General features: G+C 46.9%; 1 protein-coding gene across 1 annotated transcript in view; it reads right to left on the bottom strand.

Annotated features, from left to right (window-relative positions):
* FOXO1 (forkhead box O1) overlaps positions 1–21,274 on the bottom strand; it is a 65,644-nt gene extending 44,370 nt beyond the window's left edge. The window contains exon 1 of the mRNA XM_068929962.1: positions 20,613–21,274. Within this exon, the coding sequence (XP_068786063.1) occupies positions 20,613–21,200 (588 nt within the window). The 5' untranslated portion in view covers positions 21,201–21,274. The remainder of the gene's footprint in view (positions 1–20,612) is intronic.
* Positions 21,275–22,574: the final 1,300 nt, after the last annotated feature.

Genomic DNA, 22,574 nt, shown 5'->3' with positions numbered 1-22,574 from the left:
GCATGAAGAAAGAGGTGGTGCACCAGCATCCCAAAGATACTCATCCCTGATCTAACACAGAAATACATGACGACAGTAGCATTGCAAGCAAAGTGTAACCATTCTTAACACCATTTACAAGCTAAAAGAACTGTAACAAGAAATGGACAAAAATAAGCATCCCCAAATTATGGACAGAGACTGAAGACACAGACATACTAGCTTTTTCTAGTACAAACAGCTCACATTTTTATATACATATACAAAATGACACATATATACTTATTTATATCACTCAAGAATAACAGAGCAGTATAGAAAAAATTAGAATAGGACAAAATAGAAAAATTGATTACCAAATTATACCTAAAAATTTTAAGTAGCATCACTCTTAAAAAGGAAAGACAAATACCTAACATATTAGAAAGCACAAATAAACCAGAAGTTGCACAAAACGTAGAAGGAAGAAAACCTAGGGTGAGTATCATGAAAACAGTCCTGATAGCTATTCCTTCTGGAAAAAAATCTCAAAGAATTGCAAGCTCTATGACTGCATATTTGAGATATACAGAAGGCAGCGTTTAGACATACAAAGATTGAAAATTTCTTTGAATAAAAACAACATACAGAGAGAATATAAAATTTCTCCCATACTTGACTGTAGGGAAAGAAAAACATAGTTTGCTGTATTATATGTAGAATAACAAACTGCAAACTACTGCTTCAGACCAGAGTACAAAAAGCCAGTGTTCATTCCCAGAATACTAGTAGTAATAAACTGGCAATCAGTAACAACTAATTCAAGACTAAATGTCTAATATGGTACCAAAAACACAGATAAAAGTGCAAAGTTAACTTTTAAAGTTAAATAGTGCCTCTTGAATGCAAGTTTTTTTAAACATACAATTTAAATACACAAATGAATAATTTATCATATACCATTTCTGCAGCTTCTTCTACTCGCCTCAGTAACTCAAATTTATCATGACCTTTAAAACCACAGGATCCTCTGGGTAACAGTGGTCAGGACTCAGAGCTACAATTGCAACAGGCCTGGCTTTTTTGGTTTTCATGCACTTTTCAGTGTGCCAGCGTTTGCCTCCCAGACACGCTGCAGTGTTACTTTCTACCTCATGCTGCTCTCTAGCTCAAAAACCCTTAATAATTCGGCTTCTGTTCCGTTACTCCCCCTGTTAGCCCTAATTCTTGGCAGCCCTTAAAGCAGCTACTTAAGACGACTAATGGTCTCGCATGGGACTTGGACGCTGGGACCAGACTCGGCTCCAGGTTCAGCCACCTGTGCGGCTGCAGCCCCTCGTCACCCCGCACTGCCCTGACAGGGACAGTGAGGACACCAAAAGCCCTGTCCTCTTGGCTCCTCTCTCATTTATACTATTTTTATAAGGCCCTTGGAGGTTTCTGGCGAATTCGGTGTTGACTTCGCTTGCAACTGTTCCTCCCAGCTGTCCTCAGTTCGAAATATACATCAGAATAAGTGAAAATACTAAGAACTAACAGGTTGACACATAAAAGCCATGCAAGCCCAACAAGGCATGTCATGCTTCTTACAGATTTGCGCCCGGGTCCTACATAACTTCCCACTAGCATAACCTCAACCTCACCATCTGTACTCACTTGCCAACGTGGCTGTTTTCATTCCTTGATCTTCTGCAGCCCCCACAAATCAGCAGCACCTGCTCCTGAGCTCCTCGGCACCCTCCATCCCCATCCCATGTCCATCACCGGGTCCATGGGGCAAAACCCTGCGTACCCCCAGGAAGCACCGCATCTCTCACCATGCCAGGTAGGACCACAACCACCCTGGCCCGGCCAGCCAGCCACTTGCTACCTATCACAGAAGAGAAAGGAGATCCCAAGCACTTAATTCACGAGCAGATTTTTTTTTTTTTAAAAACATTTTCCTCCTGTGAGCCATAATACTGAATATTACAGTGATGAGCACAGAAGCTGGATTCATTACTGCCTTATGACTCATTAAAGATTTTTTTTTTTTAAACTGAATAAAGTTTCCATAATTTTTGGGCCACATTTGCCATCAGAGCTACACTTCAAAAAGCGTTACAAATCAAAACAATTTCAATGACAACACTACAGGGAAGCACAAACTCCCAGCGTTTGGAATAGCAAGAAATTAGAATTTACAAATATTGCTGAGATACATATCAATTAGCTTACATTTATAATTTTCTAATCCCTTTCACACTTTGGATTTCAACCCTAAACAACATAGGAAGAATGCATCATTTTAAATTTCTGCGTTTTATTTATTCATTTCCATTTTGGCTAGGGATATGAACAGACCTGTTTAACGATATTATACAGCACTGCTTCTGAAAGCAAAAGTCTGCTCTTTTCTAACATACAACAATAAGAGCAAAAATTATTCTTTCTGCACCAAAGATCACAGAAAATAGCACATATATTTAAAGACAAGACTTTCAAACGGATGAGTATCTTGTATTGGACAACTAGCAAAGCTGGAAAAAGTAGACCACTTTGAATTATATAAGGTCTTCCTTTGACTCTTCTTCTTATTTTAATGAATCTGCACTGGAAAAGTCATTTTCTTAAAAAAATTCATAGCAAATTAGCTTCCATTTTAATTTCAGCTTGTTTATAGCACTCATTTTTAATGCTACTTTTTTTTTCCCCCTCATCTGCATTGGCAATTATTATTGAAAAGTTCATGCTTCCAAGTAAAGATTGTTTTTTTGAACAAATAGGAAATCCTGTAGCAGTTTTTCTCCATAACAAAATCTTCCATTACATAACAGACTGTATACCTTTAAGATAATCATTGTATGACACACATTGCCTTCTCTTTAGAAAGAGAAACTTTCCTTACTAAGCCTCAACAAAGGAAAGCAGGATTTTACTAAGCAAAAACTGAAAAACACACAACATCCCATGCCAATCGCTATTTGACTTCACGTTTCAAAGTTTTCTCATTTCCTCTCTTGCCTTCTGTTATAAACACCACCACCAAAACACTCCTGTTTGCTTTGATTTCTCAGCGCTCCCAAACGTGAGGAAATTTCCCCGCAACCTGCTGAAGTTTCCGCTACGCTACAGCCTTTGCCCCGACGCTGAAACCTTCCAGCCTTTGGAAACTTTCTAGGAAGCGCGCTAGCGCTTCAGGTACTTCCTACGTCTGTCCTGGGAGCAGGCAAGCCTGTGACTGACGGACGTCCCGACGGTGCCTGGCTACAGCGGCACGCGATGAAACCAACCCCCCGCAGCCGCGAGGCACAGCGCACCGCTCCCGAGCCTCTTTCCTGCTCTCCCAAGGGCAAGGGGGGAGAACCGGCTCAGGTGGCAGACGATGGAAGTTATGCTACTTATTTGCAAACCGCATCCACGTGTGAATTGCGCCGCTGCGCTTGGGCTGCAGTCAGGGCTTCCTAGCGGCAGCAAGCCAGGAGCGAGGCACTGGTAAAAGCACAGGCAGGACAGACACCGTCCCACCACCCAGGAGCAGCAGCCTGCTGTTACCGCATGCGATGCCCATCACTTCTCTACAGATTAGCGGGATTCCTGCTTTTTAACTCGTCTTACAGAACGCTCTTACCAGTCTTTTAATGCCCAACCAAAGGCCACTGTAGTACAGACAAGTAGTTGCACAGAGCTGGGTTTCCAAATGTGAACAGAAGTGCTTGCATGGGCTGGAAACGGCCTGGTCTGAGGTACCATCTTGGTCCCACACACTCAGGACCACAGACTTGAATTTGATGGGGTTATTTTGTTCAAAGGTGTTCCTTGGTCTCCTTCCTAAACAGATAATATGTCACAATTTGAGCCTACAAGGACTTCTGGTGATGTTCACAAGGGCTATCTCCTTCCTGGAGACTTAGTCGCCTTGCTAGATGAAGCGTCTCCTCGTGAACATTTGGAGCGGTCCACAGACTACGGAAGGACCAACCTCCTAAGCTAAATGCAGACTATGTAACCCTTTTCTTAATACCTAGTAGTCTTCCCTCCCTCCTTCTGTTACCCGAGGGCTTTCCTCACACCAGAGAGAGGGATTTTGAGCCACAAAAGTCAACTCACGGAAAGGCACCACTAGGCTTTCAAACCAAAGGCCTTTTCTAAATAGCCTTTCCAACCGAAGGCAACCTCACGCAGAGCTCAGAAGAGGACTCTGGCCGAAGCACCAGCCAACTGGTCAGGGACAAACAAGAAACCTCTGTTTTGTGCTTTGACCCTTCAGTGCTGCAAAGGAATTTTTCAGAACCTCCTTAGGCTCTCGCACAACCAAATCCCATCAGCAGCTACACACACGATCTTAGGTTACAAGTACAAGATGAAAAGCTAAATCTGAAATGGTACATTACATCTGCTTTTCTTACTGATGCTACCTACGTTCTTAGTGACGCTACCTATGTGAACGTTAACGCAAGAATTACATAGAAGAGAGGAAAAAGATGTTAATAGGGGAGAGGGAATATTCAGGTCAGTACAGACACATTTTCCTACTCTATTTCACGTGAAAAGACTCAGTATAAGACATATTTTAGCAAATTAGCAACACTAGCAAAAAACATGATCAGAAGTTTCGAACAATAAAAGAATATGCTGCTTTCTGAAATTTTTCTGTACATTTGTAGCATTTTTCACAGTTCAGTATAATATAGACCGTGTTAAAGATATTTTTGAGGAAAAGGCATGTCTCCTGCAGCAGAGCTCATTTATCTGCCATTTAATGGCAACAAACTCAAAGTCTTAGTTGGAAATTTCAATTTCTCCTCTGCATGATTCATTGCCCAAGCAAGGGATTCTCCCGGTGAAAGACAGACTAATAAAATTATTCCAAGTCATTCAGGTACTCACTTTAAAGCCATCCGGCCCCAGTGGCAGAATCTCTTGCAATAGCAGATCTCCCAGCAGAAAAAATGTATATTCAAAGGCTAAACGCTAGCTGAATCAGGCAACACTCCTACAGCCAGGAAGACATAAAACATTACTGCTGTCTCATTCCCATTCCTAATCTTTCACACTGCCTTGGAAAGTAGTGCATAGGGTGCGTGTGTGTGTATATATATAAATATATATATATAATTTATACATATAATTTCATACATATACATGACAGAAAGAGCGAGCACAATGCTCATCCACATGTGCAATGTAGTATTGCTACTTTGCATCCCTGTGGCTGACGCAGAAAGGCCAGATTTTTGCAAGATGCAGAAAGATCCCACAGTAGCCCAGGGACTGGGATGAAGTAACAAACCCATGCAGGTGTGAGTCTCCAGTCACCTCTGAACCCACAATAATTTCTCACCTTGGGAGCACATGGGGAACATGGGAAAATGGTAAAGTACTGAGCAACGGTGTCGGTGACTGAGATAGCTATTCTCCCCCTCCCCTCCCAATTTCTCCGTGCTCCACCAGCTTCAGTATCTCTTTCCTTTGGGAAGCGCCCTCCTCCTCACCTGATATCCCTTCTTTCTCCACAGCTACCAACTGCGCTCTCACTCAGATCACCTTTGCAAATGAAATTAAAATGAAAATATTTGTTCTCAGCTGTAGTTTTGAAGCTCGTGGCTTTTATTTCAGACGTGAAGAGCCTCCTGTGCACATGAACGTTTACCAGCCTTTTGCCCCACTGCACATCTGCTCGGCGGAAAGGCATTGCCTCCACCTCGCCCGTGCCCTGAAGAGCATCGCAAGCACGGCCTCGCTGCCGCTATTTCACACGTTCACGAATCCAGTATACAGAGCAGTCGCGTGCTCCTGGTTATACACCCCATAACACAAGGCCCTTATTTGTTAGTAAATGCCTTAAGGCACAGAGCAAAGCCCAGGCTAATAAAAGCTACCAGGAGTGCCTGCTTGCGTTTCACATCAGCACTAGCAGCAGCGAGGAAGAGGTGAAGTGAAATGAGGACGCAGCAGGGAGAGTCCAGAGGGTAAAGAGTGCAAGAAAGGGGCTGCTGCAACAATTCGGAGAGTCAGGGAATGAAGAGGGAGGAGAAGGCAACATCCAACGTATTAAAAAACAAAAAAAACCCAGCAACAACACACACACACACCTCTAATACGAGGCATTGAAGAATGAGCCAAGAGAAACGCACAGAAAAGCGCCGAATTTTGCTCAATGCATAACTAACCATTGGAACCCGTGGCTGCAGAATAACTTCAGGAAAATAACGTGCAGTGATTAAAAAGGGATTAAGTGGGTTTTATAAACAACCATATCTGTTGTTAAACATGCTAAAATAAAATTACAAGATGAATAACCCATTTGCTCCAGGGCATAAACTAATCCTCTTCGAAGGGTAGCAGAGATCTCCCTGCATGTCAGCTTGGTATCGGGTGCAATACTTCTCTCCATAGGCAAGCAACCTTTGCTTTTTATTCCTGGCATTTAAAAATTGTTTTGCTTGACTGAAAGAGAGAACATGCTATTGCTTGGGCCTTCAACTGACCTCACATAATTAATTCTGGAGTTCACCAGATATACAATTCCCTTGGGCAGGGTGGGGAGGAGGAGGAGGAGGAGGAGTAAAATGCATGCAAAGGGAGGAAAGGGGTTTAATTGCTACCTGCTTCAATATTCTGCTCTGAATTTCTCAAATACAGTTTTTCAGGGCACAAGAAACAAGTGCATGAGATAAAATTCTGGTAAAAATCTCAAAATATGAACAAAGCACAAAAACCTATTAGTACTTTTTGGCGTTACCGTTCACCAGCCAAATCAGTTTATAAGAAAATTACACCTTTAGGACAGACAGCAAGGGAGGATTTTTTTTTTATATTTTAGAACAGAATTCACTCAGCCTGCTAATAATTAAAGCACTATCTAATGCTATATCCTGTTCTCAAAGGTGGGGCAGAGCTGAAGGAGCATAAACTCTAAGATCCCACCCCTTGCAATACCCCTTCACACAACCTCCAAGCTGCAAACCCATTTACCTTACTGCCGGATTGGCGAGCCTCCAAAACCATCGTTTCTGGACAGAACACAAGATGGGACACAACACGTTTTGTGCTACACTGTGGTTATGAGTTCTCGGTTTCAAACGCCAGCTCGCTCTTTCCCACAGCCGCAGACGGCAAGACCGACGCATCCTGGGGACGCTCTCCACCGGCACAGCAGAGGCAGCCTGGGAGAGCTGCGGCAGGACAAGCGTTGCACAACAGACGCACGCAACTCATGCCACGACTGACTTTTCCCAACGCGCTGCCATGATATCTTCCCCAGTCTCATTTAAGCCTACTTTCTTCCCTTTTTCCTTTCTTCTTCTTTTTGGGGAAGGGGAAGAGGGGAAAGGGTTGCACGTCACATCTGGTTCAGTTTGGCAGTCCCAAGGGTCAACGTTCGCACCGTATTTTCCAAAAAAAGTACTTGGTAACGCTTCGCTTTGACTCACTAAGAGGACGGATCCGGCATAACCTGTGACTTGTGAGTCTCACTGGAACAAGCAGTCTGTTAAGTTTGGCACTGGCCAGACAGAGCAATTGCAGTGCTGGAGTCACATATCAATCTGATAACCAAAGCACAGAATATAAAATGCCGCCAAGAAAAAAGGCTCTGCGGCTCTAATTAGTTTTATAGTGAACGCAAACATATTGTTTCAGATCACTGTACATATTCCATCTGTACACTGTATATATCCCATCTCCTCCCCTACTGCTGATACAGCAAACCATGCATGGCAGATGGCATAATTCATCTTAAAATTAGTCCAGCAGCGTTCCCCCTATTAGCCTCTAAGGAGCAAACTAGGATAAAAACATTCTGAATGTTAACTCATACTGCAGAGCTGTCATGAGCAGTCATCAAATTTTGCATTACTTTGCAAAATTTTTCTTTCAATCAGCAATAAGCATTACACATGGAGACATCATCATCTATTTGCTCCTCCTATCAGGAATTAATATAAACAGAGGTAAGAAGGGAAACAACGGAGGGGATGAGGGGGAAAAAGGTTTATTGTCCCACGGATAAGTAAAATAGTACCAATGAAAATCAGGCCAAGAGCCACAGCACATGAATTAACAAAGATACCAGCCATTTCTGGAGAGACGCGACAGGTTCTGTTTCTAGAGGCTGCACGTTTTATCTGCGAGAACAGTTTCCCACAGGCCCAGGAGCTGCAAATAAATCTGCTCAGTTGAAGACACACAATGGAGCTCTTGTGATATTGCTCTGCCTACAATGAACAGGCCATCTGTAACCCAAAAAAAACCAAATCGCCTCTTCACTCTTTTACTGCAGGATATACACTTTTAACAGAAAACCCCGATCAGCTAACTGCATAATAAAGCATAAATACACCCATAGAGACCTAGGGCTGGAAGGGACCTCAAGGAGTCTGTCTAGTCCAAACCTCTGCCCCGAGGCATTAGCAGTGATGTGGAAGATATTTGCAAGAAGCTGTTAATAGCATCCAGAGAAAGAGACACCGCAAACCCCTACACGCAGCCTGTGCTGGTGCTTACCTGCAGCACCCCAGCTCACTTACAGCTTCCCGGAGGACACTTCTAGCAGTCAGAAGTCAATGAGGAATTTATTTAAATCAGTGAGGCAACCCATCTTTTCTTGCCTATGCTCTGCTAGGTGCCCGCTCAGGGACAACCCTGAACCGCGTGGGCATGGCATTTCTCAAGGCAAGTGGCAGAGAGACCCCTGTATCATACTGAATTTCAGGAAAGCCTTAACAATCAACCTATTCACCCGCCTGAGAAACCACAGTCACAGCGCTGCGCCGTCCGTCGCTACCTTCATGCAAAAGGAAGGAGCCAGAAGCGCTGTACGACTTCTTCCAGAGCAATAATAAAACATAGGAAGTAACAAATTAAGTTCCCAGCTGCAAGGAATGCCGAACACTTATCCAAGGACCTGCTGGATGAGCACCCGATGCCTCCAACTGAAACTCTATCACCCATTAAACAAACAAACAAAAAAAAAATCCCCAAAATGCACTTGAACACTGTTTCAGATTACGCTGACAGTACAAAACATTTAGTACAGCACAGCACCCTTCCCCAGGATTGACTACTGCAATGCTAATTGCTTGGACTCTGGGCCTCGAGCTAAAAAGCTCCTTTCAAAATAAACAGTCCATAAGATCCAATTAAGTTTTTGCTCCATCAACAAAAATCCTCGGTCAACTAAAGCTGAATATCTTGTGTTCTTTAACACTGAAGTTCGCTAACCAGGGCTTGAAGCCAATAACGCAGCTACCCTCATCAGAGCAAAGAACGTGGCGAAACTGTGCTTAATCTCATCTCCGCAAAAAGGCTTTTTTCTGTATATGTATAAGTTACCCCATCAGCTTTGTTGCATAACCAGATTGTGCAATAACTGCAAATTCATTTACATCTTCATTTTTGTTTCAGTGCTTCAGTAGGGATCCCTGTCAAACAACATCATGATTTTTGCAGGTTTCGACTTCTCTGCCATGGGTCTGCAACAGAAGGATGCTCTGAAGAGCGGGGTAGATATAGTAAGAGTGTGTCAGGATTTATAGCCTCCAAAAAACACTGTCGCTCACCTAATGCAGGCATTTGGAGCAAAGTTTAGTTAAAAACCTCAAAGAAACGATGACTGCGTAGCATCAGGGAATGACTAGTTTTGGCTTGGACTGTAAGCAGAGGAGAGTACGGTTTCTCGTATTAATCCTTATTACTATATAATTGCCCTAAAACTGTAAAGAAGAAATAGGCAAGAGTGCCGTATCAGGTTTTTGCAGACTAAATGAACTGGATTACTCAAGAGCTTCTCAAGTTTCTGAACAAGCACGGAAAAGTCAGCATTAACATCGCACCTATTTATTTTCCAAAAATCAGTTGCAACAGGCTGCGTTTTAAAGTTCTGCTTTAAACTCCTGCCCTCGCTTTTGTTTGGGGAACGTACTCACTATGGATTTACTGCACTTTGGGGGTAAGGGCACAACCCACCAACTGCACGAGAGACGAGACCCTCAACCCGCGCTAAACCTCCAGTCATTCTTGCCAGAAAGGCAAGCCCTCAGACATAAAAATTCAACAACTTAACTTGGAGATTGTGCATATTCATTAAGGAAGAAGGGGAAATAAGGCAGAAAAACATTAAGCTTGGGCAGAAAGCGAAAAACATTAAGCTTGGGCAGAAAGCGAAAGCTCTTGGTTTAGCCCTCTCCAGCATTCCCATAGTTTTTCCGAGCGTCGTGCTGCTTGCATGCAAGACGCAGAAGTGCCTGTCCCCTCTGCCTTAATGCCAGCAAAAGCAGCTGACAAGGACGGCAAGGCCAAGGTAGCATAACAACTGAAAAAAAAAAAAAAAAAAAAAAAAGTTCTCCTGACTTAAACATGCAGACACACTCTGGGTTTTCGCTGCTAAAAGAAAACTGTGTGTTTTGTGTATTATTTCCTTCACTATACGTTTCCAGATACTAATCCAGATCGAAATTTATCTATCTAGATAATAGCATGTGATGGATCCTTACGTTTGAGTTGTATAACGTAATTTGATTAGGTCACACGCGAGGGTGTATTCTCATCCTGAATTTCAAACAGCTGCTGATTTAAACTGCAGATCCAGCCGCTGAGCACAACTCGGCTCAAAAACGCAGGGCTGAAGCAGGAGAAGTGCAGCAGGGGTGCGGGCAAACAGTAACTGCGAACACCCGAACCAGACCCGGCTTTGGCAACTTGGCCTTCGTTAAACCTCAAATTAACGCACCACCGCCAAGCTCACTGAAGAAAAAGACAACATACACCTGAAAGAATCTCCTCAATCAGTATTCATCTTGGGAGAGCACTTCTGTCGTGAATCTTTCACTCGAGCACAACCGTTGCTTTCCTCACCTTAAACCTTAGGGAAGGCGGAAACACCTTACATTAAGAAAACAAAGAAAAAAAAAGAAAAAAAATCAGTGCAGCAGCACAGCATCCTCCTGAGAAGCCACGGAGTATACCTTAAGCAGTTTTAAATAGGTCTAGCCTATATGATGAACCACAATAAATTACTGCCTGTAATTGATAACAGGAGATTTGATTCCTTTCTGGGACCGCCCCATCACAGGTGAACAACAGAAATATCAGCAAGCTAGGCTAATAAATAAAAGCGAGTGTTTTAGTGGGACCACCTACTGCGTTCAGCTCCGGCTCAGAAAAGCCGCCGGATCGCAGCTCCAGCCGCTCTGGGAAACCTCTGCGCAGCACTCGGCCAGCCAAGGGCAGAGGCCGGGCTCGAGGTTTTCCCCTCTCTTCAGCTCACACCTCCCCACCTTTTCACTCCGTCCAAAGTTTGCATCCAACAGCAACTCATGAGACAACGAGTGTTAAACGTAGTTCGGGGCGGTCCTCACAGCAAGGCACCGCCACCAGACCGGCAGAGGTCTGGCAGGGCAGTCCACCGGGGAAGGGTCAAAAAAGGTCTTTCCTCCTCAAAGTACATCTCAAGCTGCAACAAGACAGCAGGAAGAGTCAGTGATGGGCAAATGAACCAGATGTTCCCCTTCATCTAAGGATCACAAACGCAAACGAAAAATTAAAAGCACCTGTTCAGAGACCTAAAGACTAGGCATCCAAAGCCAGCTGAGCACCCAAAAGCAGAGAGCACGCATATCAGTGCGCCAAAACACACGCCTGAACGTGCAGGTTTGGGAGCAAAGACGGGAGGAGGAAAGGAGAGAGAGACTAAGCAGAGGGATACAAATTGTACCTGCTGGGGGCAAAATACGTGATTCCAGAGGGGAGAGAGCAACAGGAATAATCCCTTTTCCCCTCACTGCACCGTCAGGATGCCTTCAGAGCCAGGCTTTCTGGGAGAAGGGGTTGTGGAGGTTGCCAACAATTACATTTAATTTGAAGGTTCACATTTGAACAGGGTATTTTTGGAAACCGAAATCAACACATAACAAAAAAATGGGAGCAAAATCCACATAAGCCTTTCACGTCCTGACGGCGGAGGATTGCGGAGGCCTGCTATGAAACACCTTTGAATAACAGCGTCTTCATTTTTTGAATAACTGATTAAGAGATTCTGTATATTGCAAAGCATTGCTATAAGATATGATTTAGTTGGCAAACTCTAAAGATCTTTCAGTCTGTAAGCATGCTTTTGGCAATCAAAATTTAAATCTGGATATATATATATACACATACATTAGAAATGTACTGCACAGGCCCTTTCTTATACTAGCAATTATATTCAATTAGCAAAATAACTTGAACAGTTTTATGCAAATGCAACCTATAAGCAGATCAGCCCCCATTCCCCCCCCCCCCCGTTTATTTTTGAATTGAGAGTGTCCTTACTCCCATCAGCTGCTTCAAATATGTTTAAACTCATCTTCTAGGACAACAGGCAAAGTGAAGCAAGTTTGGCCTGAATCTAAGGATACTACAGGTGCCAGAACACAGCACCAGCTTGAACTTGAAAAGCTCCACAAGTCAAGAACGATTTGCAATTGTGCTAATTCACATTATGGGAACAGAAAGACAGCTCCATATAAAGCAACAGGCAACAAATCCGTTCCTTTAATTTCAGTCGCCAAATTTTAATTAATTTCCATCCAGGCAAACATCAAGCATTTCTGCTGATCTTGCAGGATGGAAGCTCATTTGCACAATAAATGCGGTCTAACAAGTCACCACATTTAGAGCAAGTTGCTTCAGCCTTATCTAACTGCATAGCTAGAAAAGTTAGTGATGGGTAAGTGAAACTCCACCCACGTTACAGCTTCTGGAGGCAAGCATAAGAAAACTTAAGAAGCTGCTAACTTTTCATTGCAACGCGTGATTGGCAATAATATTTGGGCAATAATATTTGAACAATTAAAGAAAAGTCCATATTCTGAACTATGCATATAGGCCTTATTTGGAGAGAGAGAGAGAGAGAGAGAGAGAGAAGAAAAAAGCTTGTACTTTGCTTTTTGGTTTTCTCCTGCAAAATGAATGTCTATATACCAGCCCCAAAAAAGCAAGAAGAAAAACCCTCCCTGTTGCCTGCTAACTGCCAAAAAGCAAATTAAACAAATAGAATGCTAATTCTCTAAATTTAAATAAGTCGGCATATAAACTAACCGGTCAAGTTCTGCATATGTCAAGAAGCGTATACAGCCGCAGCGTTAAAGGTGAGGCCACAGGCGAGGACGGGGATTCACCGGACTGCGGATGGGCGAGCAGAAAGCAAGGCAACAGTGACACAGCTTGCTTGGAGATGCTGCTGCAGGTCTACACGCAGCCAGTTCCCGCAGATTTCAAACCAGCCGCACGGCACCGAGCACCCCACTGGCGAACCCCCCCGGATAGAGCGCGTTTCCTCACTTATTGCCCTTCTCCTCCGCATCAGGAGAGCGGCGCCGGGGCAGCCGGAGCTGCGGATCAGCCTTCGGAGAGAGCAGCTGCACCCTGCCATCTGGCTCCTTCGCAAACCTTCCAACTTTGCCCAAAGTTACCGTTTCCATGGAGAGCAGAAAGGCTGCTTACACGTATGAATATTTCATATATGAACACTGCAAAAAAACGCTTCTAATTTCCTAATTTCCATGCGTGATTAAAATCTCATTCTAACACTAACTAGATTAAATACAGGGGCAGGAGGGGTGAGCATCTAACTTTTTTTAGAAGGAGACACCAAGATGCAAGAAGGAACGAGTGCAGTCCGCTCGATCCTTTCGCATCCTGACGCAGGATGTCTGGCCTGAAACGGCCTCTGTACAGTAGATACTCGGGGGGGGGGAAAAAAAAAAAAGGTTGCTAATTAAATAAGAGCTCTTACATATAACAGAGCACAGCTAGGAGATATAATTTACTAGGCAAATACTATGTGTTAAGGGCAGCTCTGTTTGCAAGCACTTTTTTGGCTGTCAGTCCAGGTTTCCATCTGAATACGGGCTGTTTTAGAGAATACGTACCACACGCACACAGCACGCTCTCTCACGTAGGTACGTGCCAAGCTGCAAAACCTAACCCTCCAAGAACGGCGCCGTAAAAACAGCCTCGACAAAAAAAAAGAAGCCGCACACTCTCACCAACCCAAGTCTGGGCTGCAGCTAACGCACCAGCAAAGCGCTCGGGGAAAGGCGGGCTGCTCGAAGCGGCAGTTCCCAGCGTTCCCCCAAATTAGGTTTCTGAGGCTAGGACAAGAGCTGACTTGTACCTTTAAGTTTAATTAGCTCTCGAATAACAGAAATTTCCAAACGGGACTATAATACCACTGACAGCGCGCAGCGGTGCGAGATGCCATTGACAAGAGCAAGTTGCCTGAGCAAAGCGAGCACTGTCCTCCGCTGCCCTGACCAAACTCTCCTCTCCGTTTGATGCAGCGGAGTCTCGGGAGAGTTCAAGCAAATGCGTTTTTAAGCCTAGCCACTTTTGGTCTGAGGTATCAGGAAGTAAAGCACTCCTAAACCTTTACCATTTACTGCAGAAGTGCTTCCAAACTGGAATAAATTTGCTTCTCTGGATACTATTTAAAGTGATTTGGTAAAGCTCTGTACACCCACTTATCAAAAGCTGGAGGTCCACAATATGAGATAATCATCAATCCAGTAAAGGCAGTGGATTTCAGGCTTTTTATTCCCCCACTACCGGCACTAGGTATTGAGAACAACCAAGAAACTACGCATAATATAGCTGCCGCACTGCTCAGCTAAGAGGTTTGCATGTTACACAGTGAAGTATAGTAACGGAGCAGCTTTGTTTGCTGAACACACAGGAGTAACGTTTACTATTTAGAAATAATACTTGAAGGTGGATAGCACTCGTCTGCCGAGAGAAATACAATTCAAACTGAAGCCTTCTACGGAGCAGCACGGGTGCAGTTCTTTGAAAGGTGCCTCTTCTCAGTGCACTTTTTCCATTTCTGAAGTGCAGCTTATCATGCTGAAGAGCAGCATTTCCCCAACGTTTAAAACTCACTTTGGCACATTAAGGTTACAAAAAGTGGATGCATTTATCTCTTATATGTTTCTTAAAGCAGGAAAAAAAAAAGCTATTTATCAGGTATATGCACTGCATCTTATTTCAGCATTCATTACTCAAGGTTACAAAAACATGTTCATCAGAAATCCTTGTTTTCACATACTAACTTTTTCCCTAAAACCTCTTTTTTGTATTGAGGTTCTTCAAAGAGAAAGTCAGGCACTTTAGGAAGATTTAGTTCACTATGTCAGTATACAGAGCCACTCAGGTGCTTTGTTTTGGTGTTTAATCCTGCCCATGATGATGCAAGTAACTGAAGAGACAGCACAGCAATTACAGCAAAGAGAAAATGGGCAAAGGCAAGACAGAGCCTTTTCAACTTTTAACTCAAGACAGCAGCTCAAAACCACTGATGGATACAAGAACGCTGCAAGTGTCGGGGAGAGGGAAGGTCTGGCACACCCAGGGCAGCGAGAGACCCTGCAGTCAGGTCCTCCCCGTCCACAGAGGCAACCAAAACCCCAGGGGGACGTGAAAGGGAGACACTACCGACAGTCCCAAAGAAGGGGCAGCCATGTACAGGTTTGAGGCCAGAACAGACTTTTCCTTCACGCATGTGCTGAGGTCATCAAAAATGCAACCATAGATTTAATTCTATTTCTCCTTCTAAAAGGAAAAAACAATTAAGTGCTATCGTCTAGATACAGCTTTACCATTTTCAAAAGTTATTGGGTTCAGGCAAGGAGAACACCTTGCACTTGCAAAAATTAAGCTGAGCTTTTACACATGAAGTTTCTAACTTACTAAGCAGAATTCAAGCTGGTGACTCACAAGTAAACACTGAAAGTTACTATTAAAAACTACTTAGTGGCACTGCACAGTCTAAGTCATTAAAAGTAAAAATCAGAATTGGGTGGTCAGCAGATGGAAATGGTATGACAGTTTCCCTGAATTTGCCTTAAATCAGACCAGATGTTGCAGCAGGTCAGTGCAGAGGGAACACAACTATCACTTCCAGGTATTCAAGCTATTACCAGTGTCATAGGCAAGAAGATAAACCTGTGATAGGATTTAAGTTGGTAGAATTCATAAATAGAAAAATATTTCATTTATTCATATATATATATATACATACATAGAAATAGGAGGGAACTATACACACACACAAACAAATAAATGTACAACACAATGCATGATGCTAGAGATTCACAAATCACCAAGGAAAGGATCTACTCTACTACAAAGGAAATAAATACCTACAAGTATTTAACCAGCACCGAGGGAACACACAGCAATTCTTCAAGGTGATCTTCAGTTACAGTGATGTTTCCACGTAGAAAAAGAACCATGTGATAAAAACCTCACAAAGACCTATTCGTTCCCCTTTTAACACTCGAGTTCCATATAAATTTCTGTGATTTAAATCATTGACAGCGCTAGGATCAAATGCTTTTGACGACTTCCACAAAGAGCATTCTTCATTTCCCAGAGTCTTTCCAAACACTTCAACACACTTGTGTGACTTTCGAATCAAGCACACCGCACCCCAGAATTTATTTTGTACGGAGACCGATTCATCCTAGAATAAGTCCTGGCCACGAAATGTTCTTATAGTAACGCCACTCAGGGCACCAACTCTGCACCTGTTGCGTCTTCAGGCACGCAGGCTTACATCCATTCATCCTTCTGCAACCAGATATCATCCAGTTTCGCTCAGCAACAGTAACAAATAAGTTGAGATGATCAAGCTGCCTGGGGACTAGAAGTCTCAGAGGTGTAAATAAGCATGCAGCCTTAACATCTGCCACTGTTACAAAATAAGTAACCTCACCAGCTCGAGATGAATGCCACCAAAGCTTCACAGGTTCTGTTCAGTAACAACTTCTATCCAAACAATTACTGATTTTAGCCAACATAATGCTATAGCTTGTGATTTGAACCCATTTGGGAAAGTGGAAGACGACTATCCATGGAAGGACTGATAGTTCCTGTATGATAAGTCGCACAACTACTTTGACATAAAGCAAAGACATTATGCAATACGCACGGCACATAGGTGCTTCATTTTTTACGTACGATGATTCGCCAAAAGCTGTCAGGTTTGAGCAAAGTTACCTACAGCCGCGATGAAGTTCTCCAGGGCCTGTGAACCGTCTCAAGCCCTACATCTCTCACTAGGGCAGGTAAAAGCAAGCGCTGCTTTCACTAGACTGCTCTGAAAAGTTTCATTCTTCCATGTAACTTTCACAATTTCTTGGTTATCTCTGAAACAGATCTTGTTCTTGCTTCAGTTTTCTCTGAGCAACTAGGGCTGCTATCAGCACTTGCTCACGTTCAGCAAGGCAGCGGGGCTGGCAGGGCACGCCACGGGCTTCACGCAGCAGCGCCAGTGCTGGTGCTCCCGCGGACTTTGCCCCCCCTATGGCTCGGAGCTGGATTTTTTTTTCTTCTTAAAGCAGAGTTTGTCCTAAGAAAGTCCAGAATAAAGCACTTTGCATGTACAACTGAGAACAATTAGTAAGCTAATACTGATGATTTTAAGTTACTATTTTTGGCTTCTACCTTTACTTTTTATTTGGAAGGAAACAATAAGAGGTTGGATGCTATTCTGACCTCCCAACAGATAAGGTCGACACCACTGAGCTTTTTTGTTCAGTGAAAAACAAAAAGGCGATTCGTCATCGGATACTAGATCAGGGCAGTATATATTCGCAAACATTAGAGCAGTTAGCTCTTGATTTCTGGATGACTAACCTGAGATTGCCACCACCATGCACAAAGAGCAAATTATTTTCAATCTCTTAGCAGTTTCACAGATTTTGTGCATAATTGCAAAGGGCCCTTGTTCACACTTACAAATAGGTAAGCTCCAACAGGATAAAGTGTTTCGAAGTTTAACTGGGGGGGGGGGGGGGGGGGAATCTGTCTGACTGTGAAACACCCCCATGCAATCGATGTACCCCAGGCCGTAAGCTGGAGCCAGGCTCTAAGGCACACCCCGCACACGTCGTGTCAGCAGAAAAGGCTGCCACTTATCTACACCCCTCATTTCAAGCGAGGCTCCTCCTCTCCCAGCGCCCACAACTCACTCAGGCTTCAGTTGGAGCAGAGATTAGAGCTAAGAGAGGAGTAGGCCAGCTGCGTAAGGAAACGCATCCTGAATCGAAGAAACCCCTATTCAGGCTGAGCCATGGATTCATCACGATAAGCGAGGCAAGGGTTGAACGCCTTCACGTCTCAGCCAGGTCATTATAACGTTGACCCCCAGTGGCCGTCCGTAGGCTCCGGATAACAAAGCCTGAAAAGGGGGTTAAGGAAAAAATTTTCTATCCAGCTGAACAATCAGCAGCGACAAAAGGTGCAAGCGTGTAACTTTGTGAGCATCGTCTCAGTACCACACCCGGGGGCTGGAAGGAATTACGGCGACATGCGCCCACCGCACCAGGATGCTATTTACATACAGCTTCCTAATATTTAATTATGTTAAAACAGGATGTGCACATCACGGGCTAAAAGTCGCAGGATACCCACTGCAGCGGAAGGGAGGGACAAGGGGAAATGCTCCACATCCAGCAAGTTAACAGGAACGGCTTTCCTGGTGGTAAGATAGGTTTGCAGGCATCGGAAGTGCTTAGTTTGCCAGAAGAAGGTGTGCGAGACTTATTCTGTGTTGAAGCAACACAGGAAGAAGAAGTAATAAAATAAGAAGCTCCTAATGAGAAACTCTGTTAGCAGTGTAACTTATTTGTTTGCTTGGATTTGGGAGTTTTGATTTTATTTCTGCCTTGATTTACTTACTCTCCCCTACTCATTCTGAAAAGGCAATTGGCATATCTTGACTTTCTTCCAGAAGACTGAAATACCACTGGAAAAAAACAGCATTTTCAAGTGACAAGCTACCTTATTCAAAAGTTGTCAGGTATCAGTCATTTTACTTTTGTTAAACTTTCTCAAGAAAGATGTCTTCAGACAGTTAACTTTTTGATTTTTCTGTCAGACACATAGATAGTAATTAATAAATTATTTTTAAAGCCTTCAGCTAAAAATTAATTTAAGATAACACTACTTTTCCTTAAAGGGATGCTGCCTACCTGTAAAAAATAAAAATAAAAAATAATAAAATAATAAAATCTACAAAAATCTGAGCTAACGCACATTCTTAGCCATGCAGTCAAAAGTATATGTATAAAAGTACACTGTTTGAGTTGATATTATTTTTAAAACACGAGTACTGCAGACACTAGCGAGCGAAGCGTGGCGTAGCGTAACTCAGAAGCAGACTGCTCCGCACCACCGCGGACCGCGCCTTGCCCTAACTGGAACGAAATCACGAACACAGCAGCACAACGCGCCGATACCGGGCTACGTGTGAGCACTTAACGCATTTATTACCATAAGGGAGCGGAAGGTTCTGCCTTCACGCAGACAGCTAAAGCCTACTCCAGCCACGGTCTAACGCAACAGTGCCACGACACCCTTTGCTCTAGCTCCGTCCTAAAATCAGGTCCCGGTGGGCAAGGTGTTCTTGACAGAGGCCTGGGAGGGCGATGCGTTGGCAGCAGCAAAGCTGCCCGTTCGCCACCCACGCGGACGAGGGGCCGCCGCAGCACCGTCCCGCTGCGCGCTGCCAGCCACCACCGTGACGGAGAGCGTGGGCTGGGCCGCGGGCACCGAGGGTGACGCCGGGAGCCACCTGCGCAGCGAGTGCCCACGGGCCTCGGGGATGGGGCAGGCTGAACTCGCCGCTCGGCCCCGCTCTGCGCAGGGTAGGGCGGAAAACCCTGCTGCCAGCGGGTTACTCCCGAGCTGCTACGTCTAGGGACGGCGCCGCAGGAGCGAAGCCTGTGCCATTATTGGGAAGGAAACCCCCGTAAGCCAAGCTTAACAAAACCAGCAGGGCAGATACGGCAGCTTACTTATTAAACGCGTGGTATTTCTGCAACCCTTGTCCTGCCTCTGCTCTTTCCCCATCGCTGGTGGTTTCTGCCCCCTCCTTCCCTCCCCCCTGCGGCCAGACGGCAAACCCCGCGGCGCCGGGACGCGGCACGGGCACACACACGGCACCGCCGTCGGGGACGGGCAGCCCCGGCGCCGCGCGGCTCCGCCACGGCTCAGCCCCAGCCGCTGCCAGGGGCCGCGCCGCAGCCGGGCCGGGCCGGGCGGGGGGGCCGGAGGTGGCGGCGCTGCGGCCGGCCTGGCCCGGGCACGGCGCGGTGACACGGCCTGAACTTTTGCTTTCGGCGAGGCAGGGCGGAGGGGAAGGCGGGGAGCGGCGAGCCCCGGCGCGCTGCCCCCACCCCCCCCCCACCCTCTGCCGGCGGGGGTGGGGGGGAGGCGAGACGCGCCTCCTGCCCTCGCCGAGCCCCGCTGGGGGAGGGCTGAAACGCTTTTTTTTTTTTTTTTTTTTAAAAAAAGATTGAGAGAGAGAGAGAGAGAGCGAGCCCGAAGCGTGCAGTCGGAGCGCAGCAAACTCCGTGCAGGGCAGCAAGCGGCCGGCGGACGGGACGGGACGGGACGGGACGGGAGCACAGGGCAGAGTTCCCAGCCTTTTGCAACACCGCGGCTCCGCGCCGCCTCTGGCCGGGCCGGCGCAGGGCCGCCCGCGGCAGCGTGCGCAGCGCCGAGCGCAGCGCGCCTGGCGGCACCTTACCGCCCGCCGAGCCGGGCCGGGCCGGGGGGACGTCAGGAGAGCTCCCCCGGCAAAGCAGGACCAGCCCCCCCCCCCCCCCAGGCGCCTCCCCGCCGCCACTCACCTTCCAGCCGGCCGAGCTGTTGCTGTCGCCCTTATCCTTGAAGTAGGGCACGCTCTTGACCATCCACTCGTAGATCTGCGAGAGGGTGAGCCGCTTCTCCGGGGAGCTCTCGATGGCCTTGGTGATGAGGTCCGCGTAGGACAGGTTGCCCCAAGCGTTGCGGCGCGACGAGCTGCTCTTGCGGGGCTGCCCGGCCACGGGGCCCGGCGACAGCCCGGCCACGGGCGGCGGCACCGGCGGCGGCCCCGGCGGCGGCCCCGGCGGGTGCAGGCGGCAGCCGGCCTCGGGCGCCGGGAAGTCCCCGCAGCGGCAGTCGGCCCCGGCGGCGGGCGGCAGCGGCGCGAAGTCCTCGCTCTCCTCCAGCAGGCTGAGGTTGCTGATGAAGTCGGCGCCGAGCGCCGCCGAGGCGGCCCCGGCGGCGGCCCCCGCCGCCCCTTCGGGTTGTCCGCCGCACGACGGCGCCGGGCTGGACGTGGCCGAGCTGGGCGCGTTGAACTCCGGCCGCGGCAGGGGCCAGGTGCAGGAGCGGGGCCGCGGCAGCGGCTCGAAGTCGGGGTCGATGTCCACCAGCTGCGGCGCCTCGGCCATGGCGGGGCCGGCACCGGCACCGGGACCGGCACCCAGCACCGGGACCCGGCGGGCAGCGGCGGGGGAAGCCTCAGCGCCGCCGCCCCATGCAGGCTCCGGCGGCGCGGCCGCCAACTGCCCTCCGGCTCCGGCCCCGCTGCCCTGCCCTGCCCGGCTCCCTGCCCTCCGCGGCGGCTGCAGCCACCCGGCCGCCCGGCGCGCACCGTCTGCAGCGACCGCCCCGCGCGGGCCCGCCTCCAGCCTTCCTCCTCCTCCTCCTCCTCGGCGGACGGCCAATGGCAGCGCCGAGCCGCCCGCCCGCCTCCCGCCGCGGGGCCGCTTCGGCGGAGGGTGCCGGTGCCCCCGGGCTGCTTCGGCGTGGGGTTGTGTTTTTTTTTTTTTTTTTGATTTTGGGTTTTTTTTCCCCCTTTGGCCGGGCGGCCGCCCGGAAGGGGCTGCGCGGGCGCGGAGCGGCCGGAGGTGCCCCCGCAGCTGCCCCCGGGCCGAGCGGCGCCCGCTTGCCGGACAAACCGCCTCCCGGGCGTGTTTCCGCGCCGTCCGCCGCTGTTTTCTACCGTGGGCTCGTACGTGACCTCGAGATAATGACGGTTTAAAGCCGCCCTTAGACACGCTTTGCATCACTTGCCCCAGCAAAGCCTAAGACATTTACGAATGGCTTAATTTAGGAAGGCTTTTATTCCCCCCTGCCAAAGAGGCAGCGGTTCCGGGACGTGCCACCTCTGCCTCCCAGGGCTGCAAACGGGCAAAGAGGTGTTCAAGGCAACGCAACAAGAAGTTACGTTCTGTCCAAAATTAGAAAGAAGACATTTGCTTGATCTGGGATGAGGCACGATTGCTTTTCAGCGCCTTGTTCAGCCCCGCTTTTTAGAAGTCCTGTCCTCTTTTAAATAGCAGCAGTACTTTTAACAACATACTTAAGCAGGGGTTAGTAAGGCACAAAATCCGCCGTTGTCCACGACGTTTGACATTACGTGTCAAAGGACCTGCTAGAGCGGGTAGTTGCCACCGTGAGCCAGTGAACATGTTACTTTTCCCTTGTCTCTGAATCCGGACAGAGAGCAGTAATGTTATTCAAATTTTTCCCGTAAAAATGTTTTCTGAGAATGAGCAGCGATAATGAAGGACGTAGAGTATGAGACTGAATTTAGGCCCACAGCATATAATTTAGTGGCAGATCACACATCTACGTACACGCGCTGTCTATTACAAAAACACTTTTTAAGTCACACGAGGACACCTAACTATATATATAGTTGGCGCACATATGCAAGAGTGCATAGTAACTGATCAAATTCTAAAGCTTTCGTCACGTTTGCTTTCCAAAATGCCGAAGGTGATTACACCCGCTTGTAAAATTTCAGAGCTGCTTTGCCT

This window comes from Struthio camelus, chromosome 1 (genome assembly GCF_040807025.1).
Source record: "Struthio camelus isolate bStrCam1 chromosome 1, bStrCam1.hap1, whole genome shotgun sequence".
Lineage (NCBI taxonomy): Eukaryota > Metazoa > Chordata > Aves > Struthioniformes > Struthionidae > Struthio > Struthio camelus.
Note: the sequence above shows the minus strand (reverse complement) of the source record. Positions and strands in the feature narration are given on the sequence as shown.